Source organism: Debaryomyces hansenii (assembly GCF_000006445.2).
Source record: "Debaryomyces hansenii CBS767 chromosome F complete sequence".
NCBI classification, from domain to species: Eukaryota; Fungi; Ascomycota; class Pichiomycetes; order Serinales; family Debaryomycetaceae; genus Debaryomyces; species Debaryomyces hansenii.
In genome coordinates this window covers 1,396,789-1,422,530 of record NC_006048.2, presented here as the reverse complement: position 1 = coordinate 1,422,530, position 25,742 = coordinate 1,396,789, and the positions used below count along the sequence as shown (strand labels likewise).

Below are 25,742 nucleotides of genomic sequence, written 5' to 3'. Positions count from 1 at the left end.
AATTTTATCGTGAAATAATTTTCATTTTAGGAATATAAAATATACATAATTTGCCAATAATAATTTTACTTAGAATTTGAACTTCTTATCAATGATTTTCAGCAAATCATTGATCTGAAATAAAAAATGTAAATCAAGATAGAGAAATCATCTTCTTCCACCCCTAGTATATGGATGGTATCCTCTATTTCTATTTTGGTAACCACCTCTACCTCTTGAATTACCAGAAGGACCTGAAGGTGGCGCTCTTCTTGGTCCCTTTGGCAAGTTCATTCTTCTTGATGGCCCACTTGGTGTACCCGAACTGTCAGATCCATTTTCTGGTTCTTGATTGTCTTGGGATTCGGTGGGGGCTTGTTGCTGAGGATTCAATGGTTGTTCAGGTTGCTCTGATTGCTGATTGTAATCTCCCGTGCTGCCTTGAGCTTGCTGCTGTTGCTGTTGGTACATGTACCATTGTTGCATTCTTTGCCAATACTCTTGCATCATTTCTGGTGACATACCATTCATACCTTGACCATAAGAAGCCATACCGGGTTGTTGGTATTGCGTTTGACCGTATTGATTACCGTAGTTTCCATAATTGTATGGTTGTTGCTGTTGCTGTTGCTGTTGCATTTGATTCTGTTGATGTTGGCCTCTTGGTTCTGCTCTCTTGACTTCCATGGACTTACCCTTCAAAGTTAAGTATTTATTCACAGTAACTCTATCGACAGCATCAGGTGAATCATAGGTAATAAAACCGAAACCTCTCGATCTGCCAGTATCCTTGTCGATCATCAATTGGGCGTCAATAATACTACCAAATTGAGAAAAGAAATCATTAAAGTCCTTTTCGTTGACCATTGGATCAATACCACCAACAAAAATCTTACCAACTTTGTCTTGTTCTTCTCTCGCAATGGCTCTCTTAGGATCAATCAATTTACCGTCTAATATGTGGTCAGTTTTAATAACTTCGTCAACCGACTTTGGATCTTTAAAAGTCAAGAAACCAAACCCACGGGACTTGCCGGTGTTATTATCTCTCATAATAGTATGGTCGATAACCTCACCATATTTGGTAAAATATTCAACCAATCCTTGTTCGGTAGTGTCCCAGTTAAGCCCACCAATAAACATCTTACCATGGTCTTTACCCATGTTCGAAGGTGGTAATTGTTGAGGTTGTGGTGGTTGTGGTGGCTGAGGAGGTAATGGCATACCCCCTTGGAATTGCTGCTGCATTTGCTGCATTTGTTGAAAGTCTGGCATTTGAGGTGGTTGACCTGGCATTTGTCCTGGCATTTGTCCTGGCATCTGGCCTGGCATCTGGCCTGGCATCTGGCCTGGCATTTGTCCTGGCATTTGACCTTGCATTTGTCCTGGCATCTGGCCCGACATTTGATCCGACACAGGTGGAGGTGGTGGAATAGCATTCTGTTCTGGTTGAGCAGGTGCTGCCACTGGCACAGCAGCCTGTTGTTGAACTGGCGTACCATAAGCTGGCTCTTCTGCTTTAGTCTCGATTGCACCTGAAGTAGTTTCTACTTGGGCTGGAGCTTCTTCCTTAGCAGGAATTTCGTTCTTCTTTTCTTCTGCTTGGTCATTGTTTTGTTCCTTTACTGTGGTAGATTTGTCATCGTCACCGCTAGAATTGTTAGAATACTAATTCGGAATTTCGGCATTAGAAATAGTGGTCTGAAGAATTTCAGAATCTTGTCCGGAACGAACCTTCTCAAAACCACCATCCACTTCAAAAATTAATAAAATACTTACTAGATATCCTCGAAAAGGGCTTCATCATCATCGTAGGAAGACATTGCTAACTATTGGGACTAACTAATATACGGATAAATAGTATCAAGACAAACTAAGTTTATTGAAATATGGAAATTGTATAAAACTAAACAAAAGATCTATGTAGTAGATACAAATCAATTTTTTTAGATACTTGGAATTTTTCAGTCAACCAAATATTTCAATTGAATACTATATTATATTAGTTGTCTAATATGGATTTATCAATAACTTTGTCTTAAGAAAAGGAAGGAAAAGGAGTCCCAGTGGAACGCCATCGGCTAATTTTCATTCACAATAGTGGGGACGTGTGTGTATCAAATATTTCTGCTTATATAATAAGGACCATCAGCCAGCCATGATACTACTATGTTGAATAGAGAACGGTGGGTGCTGTTGGTAGTGGCTGCAATTATTCTGGGTGAATGAAAAACTGCAACCATGCCTATAGGAATTAACATGGTCAGCACATTGTAGTTGTTGCAACTGCTGCACTTCCTACTGGAACTGCTTCTGCCTTGTCTGGCTGTTTACTGCTTAATGCTTTTTTAATGCTTAATGCTATAACTCCTACTCAATACAATTGTAAAATACTTATATGCTTTACGTAGAATATGAGGCTTAATGTTTGAGGAATTGCTCAGTTTTGTATATGATAATTGTAAATCAATTAACATTAATAAATTGAGTATTTTGCAAGAATCGTGAGAAATAGTAATTGCATTGGATAATTATTCTATTGGCAGTAAGACCCATATTTTTGTAGGATTCGTAATATAAGGATGAATATACGCTAAGAACACCCGTTGATGGACGATCTGGACTGTAATCATGAGTTGCACCCTTGGTGGAGGTTATTTGCAGTAATAGACTAATCGTGAAATGAGCCGCATCAATTTTTTCAATATTCGAGATGAACTTGAGTCTGACGATTAGACCATTAGTATAGTATATATCAACATGAAGGACTACTTGATATATTTCGCTCAAGCGTACCCCAACTTCAGAAGGGCAGAGTTGGAATCATTAGCTGCTTACCATGGCATTTCCATAGACTTATCTCATCACGATGAGAAGAATCCATTTTTGATTGTGAAATTGGAAAACGATGAGCAGGCCCGCAAAATCATGGCAAGATCCATATTAGGTAGAGGAATATACGAGTTATGGGGCCAGGGAAAGAACCTAGAGGAATTACACGAAGATGTTAAACAACGGTCGAGTGACAGGTTTGATGAGTACAAAAAAATGTCTTTTAAATTCGACTTCATTGGGTATATGGGGAAGAGAACCACCAAGGAGAAATTCGAAATGATCGAATCGTTCTCGTATTTGGCATTTGAAGGTCCGATTAGAATGAAAAATCCCGACGAAATCTTCGATGTGCTAGAAGAATATCATGTTCATGGGACCGAGAAAGCTACCACTCCTATCAACATGTGGTTTGGAAGACAGATCCAATTGAGTGCAAGAACAGAGAACATCTTAGATAAATACGATTTGAGACGCAGAAAGTACATCGGAACCACCTCATTTGATGCCGAATTGTCTTTAGTCAGTTGTAACATAGCACAAGTTGGACCAGGAAAAATAACATACGATCCATTTACAGGTACTGGTTCTTTTTTGGTTGCCGCAGCTAACTTTGGCGGATTACCCATTGGATCGGATATTGATGTACGTATATTGAGAGGTAAGAATGATAAGTGCAATATCAATGCCAACTTCAAACAATACGGCACCACTTTGAATTTCTTGGACATTTTGACCATGGATTTCACCAATAATGCATTCCGTTCGGATTTAAAGATCGACACCATAGTCTGCGATCCTCCATACGGCGTCAGAGAAGGTTTAAAGGTTTGTGGTGCTAAGGACCCGGAAAAAGCTGCTGGTAGGGAAAACGTGGTTATAGACGGAGAAAAAGCACATTTAAGGAAAGACTTCATCCAACCTAAGAAACCATACGAGTTGTCGAATTTATTAGATGATTTATTACATTTCGCTGCCAATAGATTGCCGGTGGACGGCAGACTCGCATTCTGGATGCCTACGGCAAACGATGATTTTGAACCCAACTTAATTCCCCAGCACGAAAATTTGGAACTCATATATAATTTAGAGCAGGAATTCAATAAGTGGTCTAGAAGACTATTGGTTTACGTTAGAAGAGATGACGATTTTAAGGGTGAGACGTCGAACGGGTTGAGAGCAAACCAAATCAAAAATTTCAGAGACCGTTATTTCAAGGGGTTCAGTCAAAAATCTAAATAGTTATGTACATTACTTGTAACCATTATACGCATACAGATTTCCCAGAATACCGTAACGTTAAAAATTGAGGCTTTATAATTGAATGTCTGACTTATGCATTTAAGGATTATTCGCATGCGAGAATTTTGCAGCAGGTAATATTAAATTCATGCGATTATGCGACCTTCTACTGCGCCAATAAGAAATATGGTAAGGCTAAGCTTGAAATATGTGGATTTTGAAAGTAATTCTATCACGATCATTGATCTTCCAATATGAATAAACTCTTAAGAGGATCAACCGAGAGGACGGTTGAAGTCCGTCTTTGTTTTCCAGAAAACTATTTAAGACAGAGTTCGCTCTGCTTTTGAAACAACTCTAGTATATCAATTATATAAATATACTAATAAATATATAATACAAAATGGCACCTCCTACTATGATCGAGACTTCTGTTAGACATGAATTCTCCCCTATTGTTACAGAGGACAGAGTTGTAAGAATGTCGTCAGATGCACAAAACTCAGATGTTAAGTTTGCTGATTGGGACAAGTTCAAATTTACACCTATTAGAGAATCTACAGTTTCTCGTGCAATGACAAGCCGTTATTTTGCTGACTTAGACAAGTACGCTGAGTCTGACGTTGTTATCATTGGTGCTGGTTCTGCTGGGTTATCTGCAGCTTATATTTTGGCTAAGAACCGTCCAGAACTCAAAATTGCCATTATTGAAGCCGGAGTTAGCCCAGGTGGTGGATGTTGGTTAGGTGGTCAATTATTCTCTGCTATGATCTTACGTAAACCAGCACATCTCTTCTTAGAAGAATTGGGGCTTGAGTACGAAGATGAAGGTGATTACGTTGTTGTGAAACATGCTGCTTTCTTCATGTCGACTTTGTTATCAAAGGTTCTTCTGTTCCCAAATGTTAAGTTATTCAATGCTACTGCCGTTGAAGATTTAATCACCCGTCGTGATGAAACCACTGGAGATTTAAGAATCTGTGGTGTTGTCACCAACTGGACTCTAGTTTCCCTTAACCATGACACTCAGTCATGTATGGATCCTAACACTATCAATGCTAATGTTATCCTTTCTGCGTCTGGTCACGACGGTCCATTCGGTGCTGGTAGTGCTAAACGTTTGGACAAATTGGGATGTATTGAATTAGGCCATATGAGAGGTTTAGATATGAATAGTGCCGAGGATGCCATTGTTAAGGGTACCAGAGAAGTCACTCCAGGTTTGGTTGTAACAGGTATGGAATTGGCAGAAGTCGATGGCTCCAACAGAATGGGTCCTACTTTCGGTGCCATGGCGCTTTCTGGTGTCAAGGCTGCCGAAGCTGTGTTAAACGTATATGATTTAAGAAAGAAACAAAACAATCCTTAAAATAGTCTTCTTGTATATGCTTTTATATTTTCATTAAATGATATGCTCTTATGAAATTAGCTGACTATAAAATCATGATTATCCAACTAAACTAAATACAAAACTAAATCAACCAGAACTATAAATATGCTACATTTAGTTATAATTGGCTGCCCATAACACAGAGCCGGCTAAACCAGAATGGTGAAAGAAATCTTCCATACTGTTTCTTTGTCCGGCTTTTGGCCAGCCAACAATATTGTTACTATCATAAATCATAAAGTCACATTGAGATGCTTCATCAGTCCATCTCTTATTTTTAACACCCCAGGTCTTAATGTCATCAATCTCAGACTGAGCCAATACACCATCAGTATTAACTATAGGGCCCTTCTTGCCTGGACCGGAAACTGGGCACCCGACCTTAGAACAAGATGTTGAGGATAATTTATATGACCTCCCGTAATTAGCTAAACCACCGTATGTTTTTCCTATTTGTACCCCTGCCTTATCTAACATTTGAAGAGCATTAATGACTTCAGTTTTGTTAGTGTGACATTGAACAATATTATCGCTATTGGTACCACGAATATCGTAGGTCATAAACACTTGGTAATCAATATATTTTTGCATATCCTTAATTGGGAAATTCTTCAAGTACCAAAAAGAAGCAGGAATGGTTATAGACAAAGTCTTTCCGGCTGGCAATTTAGATTTAATAAGTTTCAACAATTCTAAATACCTTTGGCCATCCTTTTTATCGTCATCTGGAATACCAGGAATACCAGAGAGACCAGGAAATTCCCAGTCCAAATCAATACCATCTAAATTGTATTTTTTCAAAAAATTAACTAAATTTGTAGCAAATTTTTCCCTATTTGCATCAGCAACACCATTTCTAAATATATTATACGTGGATGCCGAAGTGCTAAATTCCCAACCCCCAAAACTGGCGATCTTCTTGTTGCTAATACCTAAGAAAGTACTTTTCGCAATTTTAGAGTCGTCTATAGTGAGGTCCGACTTAATATTCACAAACGAATAATGAACAGAATAGTAACTCTTCAAGGCTTTAGGATCAGTACGCAACTTGTCATCCGCGTCTAACCAATACACTATTTTCTTAAAATCAGATCTTGTGTCTGTATGAACCTTCCCGTATCCACAGTTCGAGAGGCAGCCTGCTGTACCTGGAGCACCAGTTGGACTTTTAGTCACAGCACAAAAGTCCGATGTTAAGCCGCAAAAGCCATATGGACTACAACAAGCATTTAAAGGACATTTGATATTAGTTCCGTCGGTAGAAGCCTGAGGCCCACACTCAGCAAGCTTGTTATGTGCTGGCTTTGGAGGCGTACCGTCACTAACACATACTTTATCTCCGATCCACGGGTGGCCGTTATCACATCCCATCCAACCAAAATTGTTTTTGTTCCATTGCATAAGATTGTTCTTAGTAATGGAAAACTTATCCATCATAAATTGGCATGTTTCGCCCGATGCGACAGTATGAGAATAACAGGAACCATCTTTATTTTTTTTCGCATTCACTTTAGCCATAAGTATACGAGGATGAAAAGCCTCTGGATTGATACTACTCAAAGCCGCTTTTGGGTAAGCGAGTGAAAAATTCAATAAAAGAAAGGACGCAGCAAAGGCTGCAAAAAATGATAAATACATTTTTCAATTTGTAATTTTCAATACCTATTGAAGACAAATACAAGAATATAATTCCAAGATGCCACTTGGTTTAAATAGTCACACGAGCCAAGTTTCTGCCTTGAAAAATTTGAATCATAAAAAAATAATGGTTCCTTACGTGCTTCAAATGGAACGTAAATCTGTCAAAATATGTAAACACGAGACGCGAAAGTTCTTAACCCTTCCGACGACATTTCTAGAGACATTTATCGCGACATCGGTCACGACATTTATTACGACATACGACATTCGTGAAATATAGACATCATTGATCTTAAGACTGGCTTTATCTATTACTGCTATACTGACAATACGGCGATATACACTATAGATGACAGATATCCTTAAGTATGTTCCTAAATGAAACAAGATCATCTTTTATGACATTTTGCTAAATTGATATACTAACCATCCAGAATCACCAATACCAATCCTCGTGGTATTCCAGAAGCTCCATTTATAGATAAAGTAGAAGACTACGTCAAGAATCCAGATGTTGACTTTGATAAGGTTATTTCTGCGTTCCAGGATCGTTTACAACAATACAAGTTTATGGAAGTGTCTAAGAAACAACAATTAGGAGACTTAAATGTTAAAATACCGGATATTGAAAAGAACTTGAACATAATAAGTCATATCAAGGAAACCAAGAAAAGCGACGACGAAGAGGATAAAACCATTGAAACCAATTTTGAGTTGAACGACACGTTATATACCAGGGCCGCTATTGATGCGTCGAGCTTAGAATCGGTGTACTTGTGGTTAGGTGCGGAAGTTATGTTAGAGTACCCACTTGACGAAGCGATTGAATTATTGAACGACAGGTTGAAGAGCAACACTGCGCAATTGGGACTTGTAAAGGAGGACTTGGAATTCTTAAAGGAGAATATCACCACTATGGAAGTGAACACGGCAAGATTGTATAACTGGGATGTCGAAAGAAGAAAAAAACTAAGAGCTACTGAAGGAGGTGCTAAGAATTGAACGATTCAAAGTAGTACACTATTTGTAATATATCGATAAATATTAATGCATTGATTTGTATATACTATTATTTTGTCATGTAGATCACGTTCTGAATGTGTCCAAGAACTGGCTGCCCAATGGCCTAACAGGGGTTTCTGCTCTGATTTCATGGGCACGGTTATTGCTCCTGCCTTCATCTAGAACTTCCTCTGCATCCTCATCGGCAATCAGCTCATTTGCATTAGCGTTAGCATTGTTGATGGTCTGGTAGCCACCACTGCGTATTCCCCTGGTGGATGATAATAAGCTGCTTCCAAACTTGCGAGGATGCATGAATGCCTCAAAGACACGTACGGGAATTAGCCAGTTCTTGGCACCCGGAAGTAACTCGTTTGAATACAATTTCCCTATGACTATACCTACCAAACACGGTATTATTGATCCCAATCCATTATTGAGAAGCAATAACGTATAAATAATATGGATCTGGAAATGGTTCGTAAGAACTAGTTCCTTGCTTGAATTAGATGGATGTACCTCCCCATCGTCCAGTAACGTAGGCTTCGATAACAATATTTTAAACTTATACGACGTAGGTATATTTGCCCCATAGCAAATGTAGAACGACGACAAAATGCCCAATGGGCCCAGTGCCACCTGGTTGAACACGGTTGTATTATATTCAATATCCCCCTTTCCCCCACTAGCAATTAACGATACTAAGTACACCACAAAATTCACCCCCAATTGCCCCAAATTCATGATAAGAAAACACACTATCGAATTGTACAACGCAAACACCACTATCAACGACACGTATTTCCGCGACCCATAGAACCTCTCCAAGTTCTTGTACTGGAACCAGAGTAGCACACACAACATGTAATCAGACTCATTGATCACCGACATCTCATAAGTTAGCACCCTCCAGTACTGCGCATACTCCAATATATATGGATCTATCGATAACCGAACATAATGTTTCATCTGGAATATAGAAAGCCCCAATGCCACCAACGTGCTGACTATACATATTGTCTTGGATACTGGGGTATTATTAAACCCTCTTATCGGTGTTAATTGGGCCATATCTCTGATCCAATCCCTTTATATGATTCTAAACCTCTCTCTATTATACGTCAAATGTACCGTCAATATACGTTTTGTTATAATACCAATGGGTTCTTTTATCTAGCTTCAATCCCAAGTTCCTAAATATACGAACTCTCACGTAGGTTTGTTTATATTTGGGTTGCCTTCGTAATCTACGGTACAGTTTACTGATAAACACTTCTGACCTGATATCAGGAGGGTTCCAGCCCCATATCATCATATGATTAAGTACCAAAATATGAAAAATTCCTGTTTTTGCTAAATTACACAAAGCTGCAATTTTTCAAAAAATTTTCAGTGTCGCATCTCCAGCAGGAATCTTGGACATAATTATTCTCATATAAGACTTTTAGTTCTTTCAGATAGTTTCTTCATCACAGGTCAAAGTAACTAAAAATGGGTAGAGATCACACTTCTAAGCAACACATCAGATCTGGTCACAGAGAAGCACCAAAGTCAGACAACGTCTACTTGAAATTATTAGTTAAGTTATACTCTTTCTTAGCTCGTATGTATATCGTTTAATAAGGATTCACCCAAAAGAAGATGTTATAATAAACCACTCATTTTATGGAAATAATGCTTGTGGGAACATAGCAATCCAAGGAGGAATTGAGATGGAATGAAGATAATGAAATATGGAAGTTTGGTGATGGTTGAAGACCCGAACAGACATCGAAGCAGGCCCGAAAGGAGCCCGACACAATCTTACATCAGTAGAGACACTGGTAACCAAAAGATTCGGGCTCGAGTAGACCAACAAGGTGTACAAGTAGGAACTAGCTGGCGGGTCTGAGGGAAGAGTAAACGTCGAACCATACGCCCCATGGAGAAGAATTCTTGAGCTGGTGATGCAGCGAAGACCGTTTCCATGGGAAGCCATTCTGCGAGTGCATGGCACAAACATTTATTCTGTTAAATGTGGTGTTTACTGTGCGTCTTCTGAGCAGAAAGAAGATCCTTATACTAACATACTATAGGTCGTACTGATGCCCCATTCAACAAGGTCATCTTGAGATCTTTGTTCTTATCCAAGATCAACAGACCACCAGTGTCTGTCTCAAGAATCGCCCGTGCTTTGAAGCAAAAGAACGCCGGTGAAAAGACTATCGTTGTTGTTGGTACCGTTACCGATGACAACAGATTGTTGGAATTCCCAAAGGCCACCGTCGCCGCTTTGAGATTCACTGCTGGTGCCAAGGCTACCATCTTAAAGGCTGGTGGTGAAGCTATCACTTTAGATCAATTAGCTTTAAGAGCTCCAAAGGGTCAAAACACCTTACTTGTCAGAGGTCCAAGAAACTCCAGAGAAGCTGTTAGACACTTCGGTTTCGGTCCACACAAGAACAAGGCTCCAAGAATCCAATCCACTGGTAGAAAGTTCGAAAGAGCCAGAGGTAGAAGAAGATCAAGAGGTTTCAAGGTCTAAGTTAGATAGCTTATGTACTTTTATAAGACGTTTAGTCCTAACTCTCTTCTAATTTCTTTTACGAACTCGTTAATTTGTGTTTAGTGTATAATATAAAATATAAGTTTCTGAGTTAATGTACCAAGTATATTGCAATTAGAACTGTCCTGTTGCATGTTCTAAAATGCGCATGGAATGTTTCGCAAACTTTAATCTACGTATTATGCTACAGGCAACGGTCTACTGTTACCAATCATCGTTCAATGACCATATCCATCCTCTTCATGATGCCAATAATATCCCTATAATCACTTGCCTCTAATCATTCGCCTCTAATTGCTTTATCAACTATGTCTAAATTAGCAATGACGATGTTAGCTATGTGTTCAAGTGCCTACGATTTAGCTATATATCATTTATATTGTCATGCTTTCTTTAAAGCTTTATTATTTATGTCTGCTGGTTCTAATATATAGTTATGTATCAGAAACTCAAGATATGCGTAAATATGGAGGTTTAATTAACTATTTACCATTTAGTTATACTACTCATTCGCCTCTAATCACTCATATCCTTTGAAATAGGGCGTCATGATATCTTACACCAATCCCGTACAATCTCTAACATCGCTCTATCAAATCCCTTTTCCCCCATTTATCTCCCTATATACTCCCGCCCACGGGTGTAACAATCCTGGTTCGTCATGTCACCCTTCCTATAGACCCAGATAGTGATACTATATTATAGTCTTTTTGCAACTATTTGGACTGTGACTGCTTTTTAACCCCTACGCGTAATATCCAGCATTCGTGTAATTTACAACCCTAAATAAAATCGGTTACACAAAAATGCCGGCCACTGCGAAAAATTCTTACCCGTTCGGTCTTACTGCGTAGGAATTGTCTATCGATACTGAAAAAAAATTTTAAAAGTAGACACTAAGTGCAATTATATTTACTACCTAATACATATAACTAAAGACAATATGCCAGGTGTTTCCGTCAGGTAAGTGTTGTCGTTACTAAGAGGATATTAAGCAATGATTGCCCAGAGAATAGATGTAAAGTGGACCAAAAAGTAGACCATTCTGATATTGAAAGACCCCATATTGAAGACAATGAAAAGTGAAATAATAAGTCCATAAGATTTCAGAAGTACTCAAAGAGGCCGTCGGAGGGAGAAATGTGTAGATTGAATCAATGACTGTGGTTGGAAAGTGGAGTACAGGTACACATGCCAGCGAGCAGTGAGACTTTGAAGTGAAAAGTTTTTCACTAATTAGTACCGGAGTGAGAAAGGACGAAAAGTACGTAACTGGGTCCGTGGGTGGAAAATGGGGGTAAATGGCCAAACAGGAGACTTTTGGAAACCAGATAGACTATGGGCAATCATTCGTTTAAAATCTTGACGAATCGGAGAAAATAGATATACTAACATGCATTATAGAGACGTTCCAGCTCAAGAGTTCATCAACGCTTACGCACAATTTTTACAACGTCAAGGTAAATTAGAAGTTCCAGGTTACGTTGACATTGTCAAGACTTCTGCTGGTAATGAATTACCACCACAAGAATCTGAAACTTGGTACTACAAGAGAGCTGCCTCCGTTGCCAGACACATCTACTTAAGAAAGCAAGTTGGTGTTGGTAAATTAAACAAATTATACGGTGGTGCTCTTAACAGAGGTTTCAGACCACACAAGCACGTTGACGCTTCTGGTTCTGTTAACAGAAGAGTTTTACAATCCTTAGAAAAAATCGGTGTTTTAGAAATTTCTCCAAAAGGTGGTAGAAAGATCTCTGAAAACGGTCAAAGAGATTTAGATCGTATTGCTGCTCAAACTTTAGAAGATGACGAATAAATCATTTAATTGGTGTCCTATAAATGTTAATTAAGTGGTGTTATTTTATTTTTTAAGTTCTCTCTCTAATTTTGTATTTAACTGTAATAAAATTAGCAAAACCGCATTGTAAAATATTAATTTATGTTGTGTTTATCTAAGAATACCATGTAGCGTAAGGCGACAATTATTATATTCATAAATCATTCATTTGTTACATGTTTAAATAAACTATTTACGTAGCGCAGTCCATAATTCTAGTAGCTAAATTTGAGCTATTATCAGCTGGGCATACTGTGCTACTTGTTGCCCTTCTCTCTCACGGTATAATATGCTAACCCTTTCTTCTAATCCAACCCATTTCAATGGTGCTTGATCAGGTAATGATTTAATCCACGATTTGTATGCTTCGGTAGATATACCTTCAGGAATATGCAATTGGGTTCCTGATTTTATAGTCAAGCTATTCTCAACTAAGTTGAAATTGGTCTCAAATGCTTGTATGCTGAATATATGGTTTGCTAAGTTTGTGATATATGCTAAATCGGATTTATTATCAACTTGGCCACCATACGTAATCTCACCTACTAAGTAACCTAATTCTTCCCAAGGTACTAGTTCCGGTGAAATATTAGACCTTCCATCTTTAAATGGCGTTAGCAACTTTTTTATAACGTAAAGGCCAGAAGTAAAATCCGAATCGTTTATATCGTACTTTTTAGTAAACGACATAGGAGCATATCTTGATCTTTCTTGAATTATTGAATGGAACCAAGATAATAAGAAGCATATATGCTTATATTCATTGGTGTTTTCAGTTAGGATTTCACTTGGAATCGAATTATATGTTTCATTAACAATGCTCTTCAAGCCCGGCTCATTTTCGAGTATAAGTATTTTTGATTTATTAATCATAGCAGCTGGAATATCCGATGATAAGTTACAACTCATAAAAATCTTGAAATTCTCGTGTGTTGATAAAGATTCTAGTCTCTTATCAAGGTAACTTAACCAATTGGGGGACATTTGCACGTTCTGAATCATAATCCAGAATCCATTCTTAGCAGCAATATCGATCTCTTTATTGGCTATTTCAATACCTTCCTTTGATCCCATTGATACAATTAGTAATTTCTTATTCATACGATGAGCCAATTGCTCAACTTTATAGGTTGCATCATAGTTTTCAGGCGATGCCAAAATTATCGGACCATCGTGTCTAATTGGTGATATCCAATCTTTCAAATCATATTTAGAACTAATAGGACCAATCCCTGTAAATAAAAATGAGGCCAAATTGTTGAGTGCATCCAAGAAGGAATCTTTTTTATCGCCATTAGACATTATCAATGATTTTATAATATCAGATAATATCATCAACGATTCATTTTCACCGTTTATAGAAACAATTTTATCTATAGTAGTTTCTGTGAAACAATCATTCTTCTCATGAGACACCAACAAAGAATCGAAAATAATGCTTAAGGACTCTATATATTCACCAACCCCAACAGATTTCAATATTTCAATAAATGTGTTTTTGAACTCATGTCCTATCTCTAATGCATAATAGCTTGCACTCATAGCAACAGCAAATACAAGCTTGTCTAAATGCTTCAATGAAGGTGAAATTCTAGCATAACATTCTCTGTATAATTCTTTAATAAAAGAAGAAATATCAATTTCATGGGGGTTTCCCTTTAATACAAAAGAAAACGTTGAAACATAAGCTTCAAGTGAAAAATGGTATAGTTTGTTAAGTCTGTTCATTTGCTTGAAAATTCTAAAAATTGCAGACGAATGCTTTGCAATATCATAGTATTTGTTTCGTTCGTTTTCCACGGATTTCATAACACTGTTTGACTCGCCTATTTTGACGTCTATATCAATAGCTTCAGCTTTTAATACTTCCAATGTCTCAATAACTTTATCATTATCAAGGATATTTCCTGTAGAATCATTCAACGAATTCAAGAGCTGTTCCTCAAGTTCGTGCAAGCGGACTAAGTACCGACTTTGCAAGAAAACCAGTTCGAGTCTCTTAGCTTCTATGTCTGGTCTTTTATCTTGTAATGTGGTGTTGAGAATCAAGTTCTCAAGACTACCTGTTGTAACTGTGAAATTCACTATAGATGTTCTCGCAGCAACGAATGGTGGCAACATAATCAGAGAGTCCCTTGTGTGTAATATCAACTTGAATTCAGGCGAAAAGTCTATTTCTTGATTCCCAAGTTTTATCATCATACGGCCACCATTTCTATAAATCTCATGCCTCAAAACAGAATCAAGAATTGGATCATAATATTCCGCATCTTGAATCAACAAAGTACCTCCAAATCTTAACTCATTTTCAACTTGCTTTACAAATCCATCATTTAGGAAACTAGTAACACTTAACTTTTTTGGCATATAAGATTTCGATAATATTGCTGGTATCTTTGAGGGTGGATCAATAATTATAGGTGTTTTCGATCTCTTCATTATCGTGAAATTTTCTGTGTTTAAATCATCATTAGGTAGACCACATTGTTCCCACCTTAACATTTCATCTCCTCCAGTCAAATAACCCGTAACCGAGATACCTTCGTCAAAATTAATTCCGGAAAGCCTTAATCTATCTCTCCATTCTTTCATGAGAGTACTTCGGTCTTTCTGGTCATAAGCACCAGCATATACTATAAACGCCGCTGTCAAAATACCATTTCCAACCAAACGGTCCCTTTGATAACCGAACTTATTAATACTTGACTTCCATCTTTCTCTTTCTGCGGTCAAATCATCTATCAACTTCAAGCTTCGATTGACTCTTAATTCTACAACCTTCATTTCAGATTTTATGTTTTCAGCTTCTCTGATTAAAGAGCTATAATTTTCTTTATATTGATCAATGCTTTCTTCCAATTCACGGATCATTTCATCAATTGCTATTAATTGAGCTTTCGTTTTTTTCTTTTGGTGTTCCAAATGATGAACCTCCTCTCTAAGTGGTCCTATCTTCTCCAATATAGTAGAATATGTTAACTGTGCTTGAATCCACTGTAGCAATGGGCCACAAGCTTTACTTGCCCTATTAACAGCATCAAAATTGTAATCACTTCTAGAAAGATATGTTTTTTCCATATATTTTCTTATATTTGAGGTTAATTGCAGCTCATTATCGTATGCTACTATATTTGAGATGAAATCGTCGCGGCGAACAATTAATTGAACATCCCTCCAACTTGAAACTTCATATCCAATCAATATACAAACAGACTCCATTGTCATTTTAACAGCCGCGGGAGGATTAGACATACTTCTAATTTCAGTAAGATGCTGTTTCTTTATATTCTGAACGCCTCTTTGAGCCTCTAGAACAGCAGGTTCTGCAAGTTCTAGATCTTTTGTTACATTGACTTTACGTCTTTCAATTTCAATTTCTTGTTTAGCAAGTTCTTCTTGAGTTGCCACGGAGAATTCTTGTTTACGCTCTGCTTCGTTCTGTTCAGTAAGCATTTTACTTAGCATGGCTTTTGCTTCTTTGTCTTTAATCATCAAGTAGTTTCTCTTTTCCGAGAGTTTCCGTTTCAAATCATTCACCTGTAATACCGTTTCTCGTAATTTATCCAAGCCATTTGTAATGTGACGCTGAGTTTCTTCTAAGCTGAATTGTTTGTCGTTAAAAATCCTAATGAATTCTTTAACAAAAGACATAATTTTGCCAGGAGGTTTTGTCAAAGATAGCGTTGCTTCGCAGTCCACTTCAAGACGATGGAAATAAATAAGAGTATCAATAATCATATCCCTAAATCCCATGATTTTTGAAGACCCGGATTGTTTAAAAAGATCAGGTACAACGTAAGTTGACATATCAAGAGGAACTGGGCCGATTAAAGTAGATACAATGTCATATAAAGATATATTTGACCAATCGCCCATCCAACTTAAGACGCATCTATTGAACAAAGCTGGCGAGGAGACAACTTGAGGTCTGTTCGCATTCTTCATTTCACTGAGGGTGAATATGACATGTAAATTTTCGGAAATCTGCCTCCTAAACCAGTCATAAAGTTCTTCATTCGAATCCAAAAGTAAATTTTGTGTATGAACCTGATCAGAGCATAAATTCATCAAATTGTTGAAGTCATCCCCTTCAAATAAGCCCGGTATTTCTGCATTCGCAAGTAGGGTATTCATACGTTCAACAAAAGACGTTTCTAAAATACTTGATTCATCAATAATAAAACATATTCTTTCACCTGCTGCGCATCTTATGAGGATTTGTCTCAAAGTTGCATCAAAATCAAGCAAGCTATAGTCTTTGCTAACATTTAACTGTATGACCTTTAGACCGTTTATCCAGGCAACAAACTTAGTAAGCGTTGTTTTACCACTAGTACAAGGCCCTACTAAGATCATATGTCCTTGAGGTTGTCTTAGCACCCTATCTATTCTAAGCGAATGATCTAATAGATCTTCATATAATACTAGATCAACTTCAATTTCTTCCTCGCTGAAAACTCGAAGTCTTTCTGTAAGAAATGACCTAAGTTCATTCTCATTGTTAGACTCATACACCCCTGTTAACCAACTTGAAAAAAGGACAGGTTCCTTTAACGTGGTCTGAATATCCACGTTAGGGAACTGCTTTGAAACAACACTTCTAAAGAGTTCTTTTGTCCAATCCCTATCTGAGTCGCATACAAGTCTATCATAAAAAAGCCTCAATCCTTCATGATACCATAATCGGACTAAATCTTGTAAGTTCGAATATTCCGATACTTTCAACGCCTCTAGTATACCCTTGCACCATCGCGTTAATTCACGAGGAGAGTATATATAATGATCTTGTAAAGCAGAAGTCAATTTTTGCTTCGTCTGTAAATATATATCAATCATAGAATCTGTAAGGGTTTTAGTATATCCTCTAAGGCTAGGTGCACATTTCATGACAGCTAGATTAAACATTTGGTAAATTTGATATAAAGAACTCTTTCCCGGGTAATCAACCATTATTAATGATACATGGCGTAAGAAACGATTGGAAAGTTTATTACGTCCTGGATCATTGGGTGAATTACAAGCACCAACAAATTGAATGTTCGACAATCTAACCCATTGGTTTTCCTTTGTATTCCAAAAGCCTTTATGTTCAACCATTTGACGTATTAAGGAGATAACCCTTTGTGTACCATATTTATCAAACCCTGGTAAATTGATCTCATCACAGAAAACCACGACCCATTTACCGCTGATCTTGGGAGTGAGGATGGCACCAGTGCTAGTCTTTTTATAATAACAATAATGTTCTAATGACTTCATGAGAGATTGAGGCGTCAGATCCTTTGAGAAGTTAAGAGATAAGACATCTAAATTTGGAGATTTTCTCAAAGCTTCCAATAATGTCATCGTCTTACCAGAGCCTGGTGGACCGCATAGTAACAAAGATTTGTGCTCGTTCAAAATAGAGTATATCAAACTCTCGTGTCTAACAGTGTCTAATGTTGGAATGACAGTACTTGGATTAGTAACATGCTGTGGTTCGAGATCTATATTCTGAACCTTGGCATTCCAATTCTGCCATTCACATTCTGGAAGATTTATGTCATAATCGAGATAGTTATCAATCGTTTGTTTCTCTTCGATTCCATGTAGCTCTGCAAATGAACTCAAATGCACTATTATTTTGCCGAATTCTTCTCTCTCTAAGAGAGGCGAGTCTCCAGCAAAAGCCCATATAAATGATAACGCCACTGCCTTCATAATGTATTTATTCAAGTTGTCTATGGGAACATCCTTGTTTTTCAACGAATAAATGATAAAACGGCGACAAAATGATTTAAGGATTGTGAAGAAAGTTTCCAATGCTCTATATATTGTAAAACTCATAATATGGCTTAGTTTTTCTGATTCATCGATGACCGCCTGCAAATCCTTGTAATCTATAACATGAACAATTTGGTTAACCAATTGCGTATACATAGGATTAATATCCTCATTGTCGCCTATTAAGTCATCCATAATTTGGATTGGAGTTGAAGATAATTCAAATAACAATTTTTTAAATAACATTTCAGTTGAAACTAACGATGAGTCAAACCAGACCATACCACACCGACTGATGGTCGCTGGTGTCGTGTATTTTAAATTGTCGACTTCAAATACTAGCCTCAAGTTTTGAGGTAACGAAAGACGTTCACCATTTGGTAATGTTAAAATCCTATTATCGTCTAGGACACTATTAAGATTTTCAACCCATTCTGGATCAATATCACCATCAAAAATGATCCAAATGTTTTTAGATAATTCACCTCTCAAATTATTTTTAATTTTTCTTAAAATACTTGTAAATAAACCATCAGTCCAATCACGGGTAACCAAATCTAATGAACCATAGATACTATCTTTGGACATAACTTTACAATCAATAATGAACGATAGACTATCGAAACTTTCGACTTCTGACATAGATTTTAAAACCAGTTTCCATATTGTAGTCTTGCCTGAGCCTGGGTCTCCAACTAGCATAATTCCATGATGGCTATTTTGAATCTGATATAATTGCAATGCTTTCGTTATAAAGTTTTCAGACACTACCAAACCATTCTCACTTCCATATTTTTGAAGCTGAGTTATGAATTTACTGTTGTCATATGTATCATAAGTAATATTTGGGAAGTATTTCTCCTGTAATTTATTCAAGATTAATTCATCTTGTTTAAGTAGTTTAGGAGTGATTGTTTCTTTAATGCTTCTTATAATTAGCTTTCTCTCAAAGCTTTCACCGTTATTGTTCAGATTATCATCTAGTGATCGTTTTATTAGACCACATTTAACCAAAGTATTCTTCAAAGCCCTTAGACCAAAATCATAATGAGATTGATTAGACGACAATTGTGAAATTTCTAAAAAAAATGGAACAATAATAGATGCTAATTTCTTAGAATGAATAAAACTTTGTGATGTAAGCAATACTTCGACAATAATTTCTAGATCTGGCTTTTCCATTGAAAAGCTTCTGAATAATTTTTTCAAATTTTCGGGCAACTCAGATCTACCAACATATCCAGGGTTCATTGTAACAAAAATACCAGTCTCGGGATTAATGTTAATCTTCTTACCTGAAATTTCAATTAAATCATTTGAATTGCTTAACCCTAACTCGATATTTTCAATTTGTGAGGATACAGCACTTAAGTTATGCTCATCTAGCCTATTAAATTCATCAAAACAACCCCAACATCCTACCTTACAAAGACCTAAGAAAATTCTACCCATAGACTGAAAGTCGAACGATTCGTCGCAGCAGAACACTAAAACCATCTTTCCCAAATTATTCCCAAGTGCCTTAACTGTTTCAGTTTTACCAGTCCCTGCTGGACCAAATGGAGAGCCCCCAAGTTTTTGATCTAATGCCTGAGTCATAGATAAGAAGCATTTATCGACTAAAGGTGTATATGCTAATTTTTCAGGAATTCCTAAGTATTCAAAACCATACATAAATTCAGTATTTGACTGTTTTACTTTCAAATTGGTTAATAGATCATCCGATCTGAGGTCATAATAAAATAACTGTTGAGTATTCCAAATAAATAAAGACTTGGAATGAGACTTCGAGTTCATTAGTGAAGTGATGATATCTCTCTGATGTATAAATTCAATGATCAAATGCTCTATTTTCAACCTCTGAACAACTGCAAGGTTAGAAGATATATACGGTGTTAATGTTTGAATTATTCTGCAACAATTATCGTAACACTTCAGTAAAGTCTTGGCTGCAATGGCTGACTCGACGTTCTCAGCGAAAAGGATTTGGCATACTATTAAACATACTTGGGCAGGTTTTGACTCAATCAAATCAAATAATTTTTCTTTATCCAGGACATTAAAACCCTCATAAGAAATTTTAAATTCAGTTATACAATCCTTCGTCAATTTAGATAAAGTGAGTCTCACTTCTAATTCAAGCTCTTTCAACCACTCGTTGATACGAGGAAATTTAATAAGTGAAACTGGATTAGACAATTTAACTTTTTCATTTTGTTCACTATTAATCGCAGTTATTAGGCAAGACTCTTTATCGTAATCAACATAAGAGATTCCAACAAACATTTTCTGTAAATGCTTATTAATTCTCACCATATCAGTTGAGCAGCCAATTATCTCTAATAAGTCTTCATTTCCAATGAAGTAAAATCTTGGAAATAGTTCTCTTTGCTTTTCAAGGTACTCCGTTAAGGATTTCCTGTTTCTATTCAAACCCTCTAACGCCTTTTCCATGATCGATTGAATATCTGGGATAGACAATACTTCAATTACTAAAGAATATTTATAGATTCTTTTCAATAGGTTCAAAAACTGAAATGTTATATTGGCGAATCTTGTGAATTCAACAGGTAGAATGTTCCTAATATCATTGTTTTCGTTACTAAAAACACCATCTAAATATACCCATTGACGTTGAACATCAATCCAGGTATCCAATAGAACAGATAATTTATTCAAGTTATCTTCTAATTCAATTATTTCCTGTTCAAAATTATTATAATATGGTGAGTTTCTCATACTAGCCAATGAATTGATATCACTATTGCATTGATCGAAAAGGGCATCCCAATTCCTGACTAATCTGCTTTTATTATTATAATTGAACATTTCAAAAGATAGAATGGACCAATCGGATCTGATTTGTTTTAAATTTTCTTCAATAATTTGCTCGTTATTAGCCTGATTCAATACTGATTTAATGATTTGTTCATTCACAGCGAAGTTTAAATTCCAGATATCTCCAACCGTCAAAGTATCGAAAGATAAATCAGAAAACCCTAGTTTATTCAATATCGTGCCCCAATGACGAGGCTTCATAGAATCAGCTTTTAAATTATTGATAAACGAAAAACTTCGTAAGTATGCTTTAATCTTATTTTGAATTTCATCAAAAGCCGAATATTGACGTATTTTTGAAGGTAATATTCTTGAATTGCTTAATAGCTCGTCTAATTGGAGGTGTAGGTTTCGTGGTTGAATATCAGTCCATTTCGTAGAATTAATTCTGTTAAGATTCTCCCATAATGTATTGATTGCAGACCAAACTAACTTGAGATCTTTTGCTTCTCCCAAGATACCGGTCAATTCCTCAATTCTTTTAAGTGAGATGTTTAAAACAACAGCAACTGTTCGAATTGAATTACTTTTTGATGTTAACAAAATACAAGATTCTTCAAAGCCATTCAACGTATTGATTGCAAGAGATGGATTTAGGTTTCCACCAATTGGTTTCTTTTTAGACCAATCTTTAATTATTATATTTATTTGATCATTTAGTCTGATAGACTCAGATATCAATTTTGATTCAATTATCTCGAAATTATCTGTGATTTTCCGTTGTTTTTTATCTATCAAATTAGAGACAATTGAAAAATTATTTTCAAGCTGCTCGACATAAGTCCAGGTCTTAGGAAATTTAAATCTTTGCTTGACAAGTAATTTTTGACCTTTATGTAAAATGGACAAATGATCTTGCCAGGAAGTTAAATTATTCTTGAACTTTAAAAACTGGTCAATGTGATTGATTGTTTTCTCGAAATTATCTTGGAAATTGAGTCTACCTTCTAGTACTATCTTAGCATTAATGAATTCAGCATTTTGCTCGATTAGCCTATCCTGGTAGAAATCGCTAAATTTTTTCATAAGATCATTCTGAAAAATGTCAAACTTCAAATTGACTCTTGATTGAACCTTTGTAAAGTCAATGTATATGCTATTGCCAACTTTTTCGTATTTATCTGAATTATCAAAAATCAATCTTAATCCAATAACTTTGTCTGTTGCAGCTAACCAACAGTTTAGGTCTTTGGTATTAGGTAATAACTTTGCTAAGTCATCTTTTGAATTCAAATTCAACTCCCAAATATTTTGTAAACTAATCCATTTCTGAAAATACTTTTCAGAATCCTTGTATAAATTATCAATAACAACAATAAAATCAGAAACTGCAATCTTGAGTGTTTCATTTGAAGAGCTCAAAGAGGCAAATTTATTATTACCGTTATTCTGTAGTTGTACTATAGGTTGTGTTTCTATCACTGATAGGGTTTGGTTCACTTTCACGTATAAAAGTTGTTTTGTCTGCTCTAGAGGTGGTGATACTAGAAAGGATTGGTCTTCCAATAATATAGAATGATCAAACTTTTCAAACAACAGAGTTTTTTCTCTCTTCTCAGTTCCGTCTATCTCGGTACTCAATAACATTAGTTGCCTCTGACATTTTTTGACTAATATATTTGATAAATCGTCATTTATCAAATTGCATAATTGATCTATTTCGGTAAAATTATCAAAAGAGAGTTTGACAACTTCAGATTGGATTGATTTAATAAAGTTATGGATTGCCTTGAAATTAAACTCGCATTGTTCCAATTCAGAATAAATATCATGATAGATAAAATCATATAGTCTTTCAAGAGTATTAACCTGGTTGTAAAATATATAAATATCGTTCTGGAATGCAGTTAAATTATTTAAGGATACGATTTCGATTAAGTTTTCAGAACCATTTAAAGTATTATCGTTGGATATGTTTTGTAAGTCAAACGCTTGGGATAGATGAATCCAACTAATTTCAATAATTTGAGGTAACATATTTAAAATCTTTGATTTTTGGTTTTCGATCAAGAATCCAAATTTCATTCCGAAGTCCGTTTCTACTAAATCAAACTTTAAAATCCTCTTCAAGATATTTATATGTTCAATCAACCCACGAAGGAAAGAATACACTTTATCTATTTTCTGGAACTGAATTAATAAATTAATCGGGACTTTGAAGCCTAAATTAGTTAGTTGTTTCAGCTGCTCGGATAATTCGATTAGCTTGAAATCAAAATTCACAATTATATCGAGCTTTGGGGACGTCATCTTTAAAATTGAACCTGGTAAATAGTTAATTTCTGTTTTTGTTACTTCATCTAACCAATTCTGAAATAAGTCATTAGTATCTAAATGCTCAATTAATTTATTTATCTTTGAATAGATTTCACTCCCAATCGAGTATTTATTCCAATTGGAGCCAAGTAAACTATGCAATATGAATAAATATGAATTTAGTTTATTGGACAAACTTATATTCCAGGTAATTTGAGCAACAATTGAAGTATCATGGTTATGAGTACCATTAATAATAACTGCATTTATTGTATCTATCAACCTGCTATTTTGATTGAGATTTAAATTGATCAAGCTCTCAATTTCCAGATTTGCTGTTGATAATATTTTCAATTTGAATTCATCGTTGATTAGATGTAATAAATGATTTGAAATTGCAGTCGATATTTTGAATTTACTAAACACCGATATAAAATCGTTAAAATTACCGCATTTGCTAAAATAATCATTAAGCTGCGATATAATTAATGATTCTAAACCTTGGTAAACTGATAAATATAAATTCTCATTATTTGACCAAACCTTAAAACTCTGCAATGATAAATCCAAAAGATTACACGGGATGATATAATTGTTGTATGCATTTGTTAATTTGTGGGAAAGGTTTGTAGAATCCTTGAGAAAGGTATTCAACATTATTAATAAATCGTTATGTTTTAAACGAAAATCATACCAAATTTTAGTACGATTTTTCAAATTATCAAATTGGTGTTGATTGATTTTAATGATAAAAAACTTTTCCTGTCTTTTTCTTAATAATTCTCTAAATAAGTTAATTATGAACTTAATACTATTATCAATTATACCGAAAATTCTTAAAATTAAATCGTTGTAAATATTGAGAAAGTCCTGTAATGGGATTGTCATTAAATTATAGTCAATTAATATCAACGATAATTTATTACTAATATCATTAAGTATAACCTCTATTAACTGAATAGCCCTAGTTAACGGAAATGAACTTAAGTTTTTTAACCTTTTGAAGTGGTTGAAAATATTATTAATAATTTCCTCAAAGTATTGTAAATTGAATTTTTCATTAGTAGATAAAAGCAAGTCATCGATAGGTAAATCCTTTAGCAAGGAATTGTATAACTTGGTTTGTAATAACTTGTCGTTTAATCCAATGTTGTTCTGGAAGGTTAAAGTTATGTGGTATCTCTTGCTCTTGTTCAATAGTTCGATTGATGTTTTTATTTCTGGTGAAGAGATCTGTCTATCTAATGATAATAATGCTAGCTCCATTGACTTCCAAAACTGTATTTCATCCAGAATAGAATCTCCATCAATGGGAGTGTGGTTTAAACTCGTAATGGATTGAATTTGCTTAATCCAGCTATTGACTATATTAGTCAATTCATTCAAAAATGCAGTATCATTTATTAAATCATCTTCACTTCCTTCACCACTAAGTAATTGTGAAATTTTTGGATGGCATGATATAAGTAAATCTGGTATTTGGATCTTTTGTTGTAAATGCTGTAAAGATAAAGATAACTCACTGAATTTGTTCTTGGCATTGTTGATTAAGTTAGTGTTATCCTTACTTGATACTAAATTGAAATATGGTGAAATCCCAAAGTTTATAATAGATCTTATATTTTCTAGTAACTCGTTCGATGACGAGTCACCAACATGAATTGTCGGTATGTTTATAACATTCAAATTACTGGTCGAAGTCAATTTCCCAGCCAACTTAACAATAATTATAATAGAATTAACTTCATCTAAAGAAATTATGGTATTTAAGTCATTCGTTACGCCATATTCAGTAGTGTATTTTATAACGAAAATTGTATCATTGGTAAAGCTGTTTAGAAAATTGTTCAAATATTCGTCAATTCCAGCGGCAGAAGGTAAATGCAATAAACTGTCAATAAAGTCAGTCAAATCACCCAAAGACACTGAACTCATATTGCTTAGTATAAATGCTAATTGGATATATTGCCGCCGTGTATTGCTAATTGAATAATAAATCTATGGATTGATCTGAATGTAAACAAAAACTGAAGACGTGTGATACGCATTAATCATAGTATGAGTATTACACTACCTGTTGCAAAATCTTGAAGAAACTAACAGATCTCCCGAATGATATATATGACGGGAAGGACTATATGATACTTTGATCTCTTTTCTGGCTAATTACTTTATCTTGCTATCGAGAAATCTGCTACTTTTCTTTTTTTTAGTTTTATGAATTATAAAATAATTGCATAATTGCAGAAAAATAATAAAAATTAACAAAATTGTCCTAAATTATCATGAAGCTAACAAGCTATTTACAATGTCAATAATAGATGCATTAAGATGATGCCTTGACCCTTCTGTAAACATATCATCTTATCAGACAAGAATAAGAGGATACAATTAAGTCTTCATGGTGCTACAGT

General features: G+C 35.5%; 9 protein-coding genes across 9 annotated transcripts; 5 read left to right on the top strand and 4 right to left on the bottom strand. All coding sequences in view use genetic code 12, as the record gives it.

Annotated features, from left to right (window-relative positions):
- Nucleotides 1-147: 147 nt before the first annotated feature.
- DEHA2F16698g (DEHA2F16698p) lies at nt 148-1,383 on the bottom strand (the record flags this gene model as incomplete). The annotated part of the gene is made up of 1 exon (XM_002770792.1): nt 148-1,383. One exon carries the CDS (start codon nt 1,381-1,383, stop codon nt 148-150), a length of 1,236 nt encoding a protein of 411 aa, XP_002770838.1.
- Nucleotides 1,384-2,739: 1,356 nt separating this feature from the next.
- Nucleotides 2,740-4,053, top strand: DEHA2F16676g (DEHA2F16676p; the record flags this gene model as incomplete). Its single annotated transcript, XM_461085.1, has 1 exon — nt 2,740-4,053. One exon carries the CDS (start codon nt 2,740-2,742, stop codon nt 4,051-4,053), a length of 1,314 nt encoding a protein of 437 aa, XP_461085.1.
- A 403-nt stretch (nt 4,054-4,456) lies between these two features.
- Nucleotides 4,457-5,422, top strand: DEHA2F16654g (DEHA2F16654p; the record flags this gene model as incomplete). Its single annotated transcript, XM_461084.1, has 1 exon — nt 4,457-5,422. One exon carries the CDS (start codon nt 4,457-4,459, stop codon nt 5,420-5,422), a length of 966 nt encoding a protein of 321 aa, XP_461084.2.
- Nucleotides 5,423-5,557: 135 nt separating this feature from the next.
- DEHA2F16632g (DEHA2F16632p) lies at nt 5,558-6,961 on the bottom strand (the record flags this gene model as incomplete). The annotated part of the gene is made up of 1 exon (XM_461083.2): nt 5,558-6,961. One exon carries the CDS (start codon nt 6,959-6,961, stop codon nt 5,558-5,560), a length of 1,404 nt encoding a protein of 467 aa, XP_461083.2.
- A 472-nt stretch (nt 6,962-7,433) lies between these two features.
- Nucleotides 7,434-8,086, top strand: DEHA2F16610g (DEHA2F16610p; the record flags this gene model as incomplete). The annotated part of the gene is made up of 2 exons (XM_461082.1): nt 7,434-7,450; nt 7,519-8,086. The coding sequence occupies 2 exons, from the start codon at nt 7,434-7,436 to the stop codon at nt 8,084-8,086; spliced, it is 585 nt and encodes a 194-aa protein (XP_461082.1).
- An 84-nt stretch (nt 8,087-8,170) lies between these two features.
- DEHA2F16588g (DEHA2F16588p) lies at nt 8,171-9,157 on the bottom strand (the record flags this gene model as incomplete). Its single annotated transcript, XM_461081.1, has 1 exon — nt 8,171-9,157. The coding sequence occupies one exon, from the start codon at nt 9,155-9,157 to the stop codon at nt 8,171-8,173; it is 987 nt and encodes a 328-aa protein (XP_461081.2).
- Nucleotides 9,158-9,577: 420 nt separating this feature from the next.
- On the top strand, nt 9,578-10,610 carry DEHA2F16566g (60S ribosomal protein L18; the record flags this gene model as incomplete). Its single annotated transcript, XM_461079.1, has 2 exons — nt 9,578-9,689; nt 10,162-10,610. The coding sequence occupies 2 exons, from the start codon at nt 9,578-9,580 to the stop codon at nt 10,608-10,610; spliced, it is 561 nt and encodes a 186-aa protein (XP_461079.1).
- Nucleotides 10,611-11,574: 964 nt separating this feature from the next.
- DEHA2F16544g (40S ribosomal protein S19) lies at nt 11,575-12,450 on the top strand (the record flags this gene model as incomplete). Its single annotated transcript, XM_461078.1, has 2 exons — nt 11,575-11,594; nt 12,036-12,450. The coding sequence occupies 2 exons, from the start codon at nt 11,575-11,577 to the stop codon at nt 12,448-12,450; spliced, it is 435 nt and encodes a 144-aa protein (XP_461078.1).
- A 243-nt stretch (nt 12,451-12,693) lies between these two features.
- On the bottom strand, nt 12,694-25,263 carry DEHA2F16522g (DEHA2F16522p; the record flags this gene model as incomplete). The annotated part of the gene is made up of 1 exon (XM_461077.1): nt 12,694-25,263. One exon carries the CDS (start codon nt 25,261-25,263, stop codon nt 12,694-12,696), a length of 12,570 nt encoding a protein of 4,189 aa, XP_461077.2.
- Nucleotides 25,264-25,742: the final 479 nt, after the last annotated feature.